The following is a 10,916-nucleotide window of genomic DNA, read 5'->3' as shown; positions in this document are numbered from 1 at the left end:
CAAGTAAACATTGGGTATTTCTAAACTCAGGACAAAATTTAGAAACGATTTAGCATGGGTGTTTTTTGGTGGGTGTAGATGTGTAACAGATTTTGGGGGGTCAAAGTTAGAAAAAATGTTTTTTTTTCATCATATTTTATAAAAAAAATTGTATAGTAAATTATAAGATATGATGAAAATAATGGTATCTTTAGAAAGTCAATTTAATGGCGAGAACAACGGTATATAATATGTGTGGGTACAGTAAATGAGTAAGAGGAAAATTACAGCTTAACACAAACACCGCAGAAATGTAAAAAACATAATTTATGTAAGAACTTACCTGATAAATTCTGTAGATTCTAATTTCTTTCATGTAATTAGCAAGAGTCCATGAGCTAGTGACGTATGGGATATACATTCCTACCAGGAGGGGCAAAGTTTCCCAAACCTCAAAATGCCTATAAATACACCCCTCACCACACCCACAAATCAGTTTAACGAATAGCCAAGAAGTGGGGTGATAAGAAAAAAGTGCGAAAGCATAAAAAATAAGGAATTGGAATAGTTGTGCTTTATACAAAAAATCATAACCACCACAAAAAAGGGTGGGCCTCATGGACTCTTGCTAATATGAAAGAAATGAATTTATCAGGTAAGTTCTTACATAAATTATGTTTTCTTTCATGTAATTAGCAAGAGTCCATGAACTAGTGACGTATGGGATAATGACTACCCAAGATGTGGATCTTTCCACGCAAGAGTCACTAGAGAGGGAGGGATAAAATAAAGACAGCCAATTCCGCTGAAAAATAATCCACACCCAAAATAAAGTTTAAATGATAATCAGAAGATTCAAACTGAAACAGCTGCCTGAAGTACTTTTCTACCAAAAACAGCTTCAGAAGAAGAAAACACATAAAAATGGTAGAATTTAGTAAAAGTATGCAAAGAAGACCAAGTTGCTGCTTTGCAAATTTGATCAACCGAAGCCTCATTCCTAAATGTCCAGGAAGTAGAAACTGACCTAGTAGAATGAGCTGTAATCCTTTGAGGCGGAGTTTTACCCGACTCGACATAAGCATGATGAATTAAAGATTTCAACCAAGATGCCAAAGAAATGGCAGAGGCCTTCTGACCTTTCCTAGAACCGGAAAAGATAACAAATAGACTAGAAGTCTTTCGGAAATTCTTAGTAGCTTCAACATAATATTTCAAAGCTCTAACAACATCCAAAGAATGCAATGATCTCTCCTTAGAATTCTTAGGATTAGGACAGAATGAAGGAACCACAATTTCTCTACTAATGTTGTTAGAATTCACAACCTTAGGTAAAAATTTAAAAGAAGTTCGCAACACCGCCTTATCCTGATGAAAAATCAGAAAAGGAGACTCACAAGAAAGAGCAGATAATTCAGAAACTCGTCTGGCAGAAGAGATAGCCAAAAGGAACAAAACTTTCCAAGAAACCTTTATCCAAACCATTTATCCAAACCATCCTGAAGAACCTTTATCCAAACCATCCTGAAGAAATTGTAAAATTCTCGGAATTCTAAAAGAATGCCAGGAAAAATGATGAGAAAGACACCAAGAAATATAAGTCTTCCAGACTCTATAATATATCTCCCTAGATACAGATTTACGAGCCTGTAACATAGTATTAATCACAGAGTCAGAGAAACCTCTTTGACTAAGAATCAAGCGTTCAATCTCCATACCTTTAAATTTAAGGATTTGAGATCCTGATGGAAAAAAGGACCTTGCGACAAAAGGTCTGGTCTTAACGGAAGAGTCCACGGTTGGCAAGAGGCCATCCGGACAAGATCCGCATACCAAAACCTGTGAGGCCATGCTGGAGCTACCAGCAGAACAAACGAGCATTCCTTCAGAATCTTGGAGATTACTCTTGGAAGAAGAACTAGAGGCGGAAAGATATAGGCAGGATTATACTTCCAAGGAAGTGACAATGCATCCACTGCTTCCGCTTGAGGATCCCTGGATCTGGACAGATACCTGGGAAGTTTCTTGTTTAGATGAGAGGCCATCAGATCTATTTCTGGAAGTTCCCACATTTGAACAATCTGAAGAAATACCTCTGGGTGAAGAGACCATTCGCCCGGATGTAACGTTTGGCGGCTGAGATAATCCGCTTCCCAATTGTCTATACCTGGGATATGAACCGCAGAAACTAGACAGGAGCTGGATTCCGCCCATACCAGAATTCGAGATACTTCCTTCATAGCCAGAGGACTGTGAGTCCCTCCTTGATGATTGATGTATGCCACAGTTGTGACATTGTCTGTCTGAAAACAAATGAACGATTCTCTCTTTAGAAGAGGCCATGACTGAAGAGCTCTGAAAATTGCACGGAGTTCCAAAATATTGATCGGTAATCTCACCTCCTGAGATTCCCAAACCCCTTGTGCTGTCAGAGACCCCCAAACAGCTCCCCAACCTGTCAGACTTGCATCTGTTGAAATTACAGTCCAGGTCGGAAGAACAAAAGAAGCCCCCTGAACTAAACGATGGTGATCTGTCCACCACATCAGAGAGTGTCGTACAATCGGTGTTAAAGATATGAATTGAGATATCTTTGTGTAATCCCTGCACCACTGGTTCAGCATACAGAGCTGAAGAGGTCGCATGTGAAAACGAGCAAAGGGGATCGCGTCCGATGCTGCAGTCATAAGACCTAGAATTTCCATGCATAAAGCTACCGAAGGGAATGATTGTGACTGAAGGTTTCGACAAGCTGATATCAACTTTAGACGTCTCTTGTCTGTCAAAGACAGAGTCATGGACACTGAATCTATCTGAAAACCTAAAAAGGTTACCCTTGTCTGAGGAATCAATGAACTTTTTGGTAAATTGATTCTCCAACCATGATCTTGAAGAAACAACACAAGTCGATTCGTATGAGATTCTGCTAAATGTGAAGACTGAGCAAGTACCAAGATATCGTCCAAATAAGGAAATACCACAATACCCTGTTCTCTGATTACAGACAGAAGGGCACCGAGAACCTTTGTAAAAATTCTTGGGGCTGTAGCTAGGCCAAACAGTAGAGCCACAAACTGGTAATGCTTGTCTAGGAAAGAGAATCTCAGAAACTGATAGTGATCTGGATGAATCGGAATATGCAGATATGCATCCTGTAAATCTATTGTGGACATATAATGCCCTTGCTGAACAAAAGGCAGGATAGTCCTTATAGTTACCATTTTGAAAGTTGGTATCCTTACATAACGATTCAATATTTTTAGATCCAGAACTGGTCTGAAGGAATTCTCCTTCTTTGGTACAATGAAGAGATTTGAATAAAACCCCAGCCCCTGTTCCAGAACTGGAACTGTTATAATTACTCCAGCCAACTCTAGATCTGAAACACATTTCAGAAATGCTTGAGCCTTCGCTAGGTTTACTGGGACACAGGAAAGAAAAAATCTCTTTGCAGGAGGCCTTATCTAGAAGCCAATTCTGTACCCTTTTGAAACGATGTTCTGAATCCAGAGATTGTGAACAGAATTGAACCAAATTTCTTTGAAAAAACGTAATCTGCCCCCTACCAGCTGAACTGGAATGAGGGCCGCACCTACATGTGGACTTGGGAGCTGGCTTTGGTTTTCTAAAAGGCTTGGATTTATTCCAGACTGGAGATGGTTTCCAAACTGATACCGCTCCTGAGGATGAAGGATCAGGCTTTTGTTCCTTGTTGTGACGAAAGGAACGAAAACGATTATTAGACCTAAATTTACCTTTAGATTTTTTATCCTGTGGTAAAAAAGTTCCTTTCCCTCCAGTAACAGTTGAGATAATAGAATCCAACTGAGAACCAAATAATTTATTACCCTGGAAAGAAAGGGAAAGCAGAGTAGACTTAGAAGACATATCAGCATTCCAAGTTTTAAGCCATAAGGCTCTTCTAGCTAAAATAGCTAGAGACATATACCTGACATCAACTCTAATGATATCAAAGATGGCATCACAAATAAAATGATTAGCATGTTGTAGAAGAATAATAATGCTATGAGAATTATGATCTGTTACTTGTTGCGCTAAAGCTTCTAACCAAAAGGTTGAAGCTGCAGCAACATCCGCTAAAGATATAGCAGGTCTAAGAAGATTACCTGAACACAAGTAAGCTTTTCTTAGAAAGGATTCAATTTTCCTATCTAAAGGATCCTTAAAGGAAGTACCATCTGCCGTAGGAATAGTAGTACGCTTAGCAAGAGTAGAGACAGCCCCATCAACCTTAGGGATTTTGTCCCAAAATTCTAATCTGTCAGATGGCACAGGATATAATTGCTTAAAACGTTTAGAAGGAGAAAAAGAATTACCCAAATTATTCCATTCCGTGGAAATTACTTCAGAAATAGCACCAGGGACAGGAAAAACTTCTGGAATAACTACAGGAGATTTAAAAACCTTATCTAAACGTTTAGATTTAGTATCAAGAGGACTAGAATCCTCAATTTCTAATGCAATTAGTACTTCTTTAAGTAAAGAACGAATAAATTCCATTTTAAATAAATATGAAGATTTATCAGCATCAACCTCTGAAACAGAATCCTCTGAATCAGAAGAACCAATATCAGTATCAGAATGATGATGTTCATTTAAAAATTCATCTGAAAAATGAGAAGTTTTAAAAGACTTTTTACGTTTACTAGAAGGAGGAATAACAGACATAGCCTTCTTAATGGATTTAGAAACAAAATCTCTTATGTTATCAGGAACACTCTGAATATTAGATGTTGACGGAACAGCAACAGGTAATGTAACAGTATGTAAGGAAAGTGGGTGCAGTAATTGCTCATATGACACTTGCTTAAACTTGTGTTGCCTTTAAGAGAGTGTGAGCATAAGACACTTGCACTGACTTGTGTGACTTTGCCTTTAAGAGAGTGAAAGCATTGCACTAACTTGGGTGACTTTGCCTTTAAGAGAGTGTGCCTTTAACAGAGTAAAAGACATTAATTAACTTCAAGTAGATGACACTGAATTTTGCTAAGTCATGCTACAAGTGGTAAGCAACCGATGGATGCTGATGATAAGAAGTCAAAACCCAGACAGAACAAGGGTGTAACCTTGGCAGGGGTCACTTACTGACATTAAGGAACACATTGGTATAGGGGCAAATGCCATGGTAATATTGTTAATTATTATTAAGTGCAATAGGCTAAGTAAGATTGTTTGCAATAGGCTAAGTAATAAAGCCATTATTGATGTTTAGCTATTAATTATATCTATAGAAAGATTGTTAAAACCATTATTGAGAGTTGACAAAAGTAACTGCATAAGACCACATAACAGGCAGAAAAACATGTTTGTTTGAAACTAAAGATGACGGCATTGCAGTTTAGGAATACGTCAGAGATAGTACCTGAGTATGCCCTGATAAGCTTGGTTGAGGCTAAAGACAGACTGGCCAGATGTCTTGGGCCAGGGCCAATCTCAGAGGGTGCGGTCTCAGGATCTGTGGAGTTGCGCCAAAACTGTTACACAAGTGAACAGTATAAAGAGGGGTACATCTAGGCAATCTGATCAGTGAGTTGTCTGATTGTGTATTGATTGTCATGTCTGATGTCTGATGTCTGAGCCAGTCTGAGTATTTGTGGTGTGTGTATTTGAGTGTATTTTTGGGACCCATGGATGGACGCATCCTCGGTGTTGTTTCCCGCTGATCGCCTGTTTTTCTCCTGGTCCAAAGATTGCCCAGATGTCCCCTCCCATTGCGCCCCAGAAGCGGCAGGATAGGATGATGCAAACAGAGATCACGGTGATGTAGTAATTTGTTTGTTTAAAACTAGCTAGACTTGTTTTAGTGGTAATACAACATAAGATTATTATCAGTCGTTGCGCAGGCAACTAAATGTAACGGAGAACTGTATAGATAATTGTATCTAGAATTGTTTAAAACTAGCTAGACTTGTTTTAGTGGTAATACAACATAAGATTGTTATCAGTCGTTGCGCAGGCAACTAAATGTAACTGAAAACTGTATAGATAGTTGTATCTAGAATTGTTTATATAAGCATTGCAATTGCATAGAGTGTTATAAGTATGAATAGTGGTTTGTGGTATTTTGTTTCCATGATTATGTTGCAGAATAAACCATCATTGTTATTATAAGATTGTGAAAACCTGGGTAATGTGTCAGTCATTTCCTTGCTGAAAAGTGATATATATGATAACATCATATCCTGACAAAAAGAATCACATAACATTATTGGCGTAGTCGGTCGGCAGGATGCATAATTGTTTATCACTTGAGCAAAGAAACTGACAGTTTTCTTACTGAATGTGCAGAGCTGATAGACGCAGCTCCGATCGAAAGTGAAACCCCTTTTGTAGATAAAAGAAATAAGCCAGAAAAATATATAGCTGTATCTTGCACGGTCAGGAGTATAAATATATATGTTTCTGGATTAGTTAGAATTGAATTGTTAATTCCTCAAATGAGCCATGAAAGCTGTGTAAATAAACAGATATTTCATGGACATAGTCACAATTGTCACCTTGGAATGAAATTAATTGATATTGCACAGGTATATACATATTAACGTATATTGTTACTGTTACTGTGAATTTATTGATTGATGTCAGCAATAATTGAAGGTAAAAATGTTTAGGAAGAAAGCACAAACGGTTACCCCTTCACGGCCTCAAAATATTGTGGCTTGGGAGGGGACCCCATATCAGGAATTAGCAGGGGAAGTCTTGTCTGGGACTGACCTCCCAGATAACGCTGAATTTTTTGACAAAATAGAACCTTGTGAAGTGTTGAATAAATTACAGAATGTAAAAGTTAAGACAAATTCCGACACAGAAAGGTTACATAAGAAATTATGGGTGTTATTACAGGCATACAGAAAGACACACGAGCAGTTAGAGGAAGCTGTAGAGCAGACGGTGTGCCTGCAGAGTCAGAATAAATTGCTATTAAAAAAGAGCCAGTGTTATGAAGATGTAGCTCAACAGGCTGTGGTTAAGGTAGCCAGGGCCAAAATAAAGCGGAAGGGTGGTAGGTTGAGCAAAAGTAAGTTACAATCAGTATTACAGAGCAGGGCCAGATGGGACCCTGGGGGGTGGGATAAAACTTTGCAGAAATGGAAGGTCCATTTGGGAAAAGCAGTAAATGTACTGAATGACAGATCCATCACTGACAGTGAAATCTCACTGTCCAGAATGATGGGCACACAGGAGTACATTGAGCATCATGCTCAACATGCTGTGGTAACGTTTTGGGAAACTAGCCCTGAGGGGAAAATGTCCTTAGTTGATTCCCAAACGAAGTCCACTGGAAAAGGATACCAATACCTGGATGGGACAAAAAGGGCCAGTGCCCCTGAAGCCCCAGGGCCAGGGTTGGACTTGCTTTCGTTGGAGGACCTGGAGTAATATTTCCAGGGCCCATACGAAACAGGCCAAGCTCCCAGTATCAGTATGGTCTATTTTAAGCAGGCTTTGATTGATACTGGAGTGGAGGCAACTTAGATTTATTAGGGGGGGGGGGGGAGACTATAGAAGTAAAACAAGCAGGGGTGGCATTGAAAGTAGGAAGTCTCCCTAAGCAGTGATGTTTTGTTTTAATTGTACCCATCCCAGAGTATTTAATTAGCATAGATGTATCAAAAGGGAAGTTACAATGTAGTGAATGTAGTCAAGGATAGGGAGCAATGATTGGCTGCATGTGCCTGCGGGCAAGTGCTATTTACGGAATTAATTTGAAGTATGTTTCCTTCCTAGATTCTTGTTGACAGGGCTGCTATTGTAACCGGTGCTCTGTTGGGACTCCTTTTGGCCGCATGCGTAAGCCAAGCACTGATGAGCCAGAGGATGAAACGTGAGGTGTCCGGTGCCAGCTATCACACCTTCTATGAGGGAAGCATGACCGTTCCGTATTGCACAACATGGGCATCCTGCTCCATCCCATTTACCTTTGATGACAACGTAATCTGTTTGACCGAAAATGAATATGGAAATTGGATGCTCCTTACCAAGCGAGAAACGGTGGTATTTGAACTGTCGGAAGAAGAGACAATAACCTGTGACATCCCTTCCTTCACTGTGCATTGTGTAACTAAAGATTTTTGTTCTACTGCAGTGACCAGGGAAGACTGCAAGGACTCTAAGAAGGATGAGAGCTGGACAATTGTTTTACCGGATGAGAACTTAATATTTGAATTGCAAGAAGGGGTTGGGTTGATTTGTGAAAATCCCAGTATGCCTTCCACTTCCCCAAAACTAACAGTGGGGATTCAGGAACGCATTTTAGGTTGTAAAACATCCACTGATACACAGGTTCGTGCTGTAATGTTAAACATATCATACACTGATGGGGAACCAGAGGGACTGACATATGTGTGTAAATATACAGGAAAAGAGTCATCTGAACCTCTTTTAATGTATATCAGGAGACCTGTAATGGATGGGAAATTATTAAACAACCGGCACAAGGGAAAGAGGGACCATGCACGGCGTCATTTAGGCTCCCTGCATGCCTCCTCATGGGAACTTGATAATACCTTTGTAAAAACTGCCAAAGATGTGTTTAATGTGACAAATGTTCAGGGACCATGTTGGGTATGTGGGTTTGTGCCTCACGGGCAGACTAGGGGTTACCCTTATCTAGGTGTATCTTTAACCATGAGTATGCTTGCCGATATGATTGGGAATAAGACTGTGTGGAATTTTACAGGTCTTAACACACCAGGTAGGGATGACTTGCTGGATAAGTTGCATCTAGCTAATAATGTGACTACAGGTGCTATTATGTTTCAAAATCTGGATGGGGAGATATATAGTACTAATAACCTAACCCAGCTACCTGACATGATAATGTTAATGTATAACATAGGACGGCTAGTTAAAAATAGGACAGGGGTATTCAACATTAAACTGAAATTCTATGACTTCTCATATTTGACTTATGCCCATGAGAAATGGAAGACTAAGTTTGGTGAGCCCAGAGACCTTATTAAAGACTGGTACCAGCTTAATAGGGAAACACTAGCAGGTAACACACGGACTAAGGATGGGAGGAAGCGATTGAATAGGATATGTCCTCCTTTTGTTAAACTGCCAGTGGGATATTATTGGTTGTGTGGGAGGTGGGCAGTAAAGGTAATACCTTGCACCCATTATGGCCCATGCTTTTTAGGATATATATTCCCTGCTTTTAACATAACCACCACGCTTCCACCACCTATATTGCATAGAACACGAAGATACCTTGACCTGGACAAAATACACAATGGAGTTAAAATTAGTGAAGGTATGCGCCTGCTTGCAACATTTGTCCCTCATTATGGGGCTGCTACAGCCCTCACTAGATTAAACACGCTAGCTGATTTAGTGGATGAAGCTTTTAATGTAACTAGAGATGCAATAGAGCTCTTAGCATTAGAACAGGAACAAATTAGGATGGTGGCATTGCAGAATAGAATGGCTCTAGACTATCTCCTAGCTGCAGAAGGAGGAGTTTGCCAGAGAATCCACCAGCAATGCTGTGTGTACATAGAAGACAATACAGGTAAAATCAAACATGACCTACACAGACTAGAAGAAGTGCAAAAGCACATACGTGAGGTACATGATGATTCATTTAGCAAATGGCTTAAAGACTTTGACTGGACTTTTGGACTGGGGGGATGGCTTGGAAGCTTAGGCAAGACTATAGTTAAATGGCTATTAATAAGTCTGGCTTGCTTGTGTGGGATATTCATTATAGTAAAAATGTTTGGATGTTTCTGTAATACATTAGGTAGGATGTGTTTTAAACCAAAAGACAATATTACTTGAGTGTTTTAATTATTAAGGTATGTGTTTAGAAACAAGCAAGGTGTCACATGACCAAGGGGTGGAATGTAAGGAAAGTGGGTGCAGTAATTGCTCATATGACACTTGCTTAAACTTGTGTTGCCTTTAAGAGAGTGTGAGCATAAGACACTTGCACTGACTTGTGTGACTTTGCCTTTAAGAGAGTGAAAGCATTGCACTAACTTGGGTGACTTTGCCTTTAAGAGAGTGTGCCTTTAACAGAGTAAAAGACATTAATTAACTTCAAGTAGATGACACTGAATTTTGCTAAGTCATGCTACAAGTGGTAAGCAACCGATGGATGCTGATGATAAGAAGTCAAAACCCAGACAGAACAAGGGTGTAACCTTGGCAGGGGTCACTTACTGACATTAAGGAACACATTGGTATAGGGGCAAATGCCATGGTAATATTGTTAATTATTATTAAGTGCAATAGGCTAAGTAAGATTGTTTGCAATAGGCTAAGTAATAAAGCCATTATTGATGTTTAGCTATTAATTATATCTATAGAAAGATTGTTAAAACCATTATTGAGAGTTGACAAAAGTAACTGCATAAGACCACATAACAGGCAGAAAAACATGTTTGTTTGAAACTAAAGATGACGGCATTGCAGTTTAGGAATACGTCAGAGATAGTACCTGAGTATGCCCTGATAAGCTTGGTTGAGGCTAAAGACAGACTGGCCAGATGTCTTGGGCCAGGGCCAATCTCAGAGGGTGCGGTCTCAGGATCTGTGGAGTTGCGCCAAAACTGTTACACAAGTGAACAGTATAAAGAGGGGTACATCTAGGCAATCTGATCAGTGAGTTGTCTGATTGTGTATTGATTGTCATGTCTGATGTCTGAGCCAGTCTGAGTATTTGTGGTGTGTGTATTTGAGTGTATTTTTGGGACCCATGGATGGACGCATCCTCTGTGTTGTTTCCCGCTGATCGCCTGTTTTTCTCCTGGTCCAAAGATTGCCCAGATGTCCCCTCCCATTGCGCCCCAGAAGCGGCAGGATAGGATGATGCAAACAGAGATCACGGTGATGTAGTAATTTGTTTGTTTAAAACTAGCTAGACTTGTTTTAGTGGTAATACAACATAAGATTATTATCAGTCGTTGCGC

The 10,916-nt window shown here is 39.7% G+C and overlaps 1 protein-coding gene across 1 annotated transcript; it reads left to right on the top strand.

The window, feature by feature from the left end:
- Nucleotides 1–4,776: 4,776 nt before the first annotated feature.
- Nucleotides 4,777–10,661, top strand: LOC128654137 (uncharacterized). The gene is made up of 2 exons (XM_053707836.1): nt 4,777–5,758; nt 7,729–10,661. The coding sequence occupies exons 1-2, from the start codon at nt 5,699–5,701 to the stop codon at nt 9,781–9,783; spliced, it is 2,115 nt and encodes a 704-aa protein (XP_053563811.1). The 5' UTR covers nt 4,777–5,698; the 3' UTR covers nt 9,784–10,661.
- Nucleotides 10,662–10,916: the final 255 nt, after the last annotated feature.

This window comes from Bombina bombina, chromosome 3, assembly GCF_027579735.1.
Source record: "Bombina bombina isolate aBomBom1 chromosome 3, aBomBom1.pri, whole genome shotgun sequence".
Classification (NCBI taxonomy): domain Eukaryota; kingdom Metazoa; phylum Chordata; class Amphibia; order Anura; family Bombinatoridae; genus Bombina; species Bombina bombina.
The sequence above is the reverse complement of the archived record's forward strand: the minus strand, read 5'-3'. Positions and strand labels throughout refer to the sequence as shown.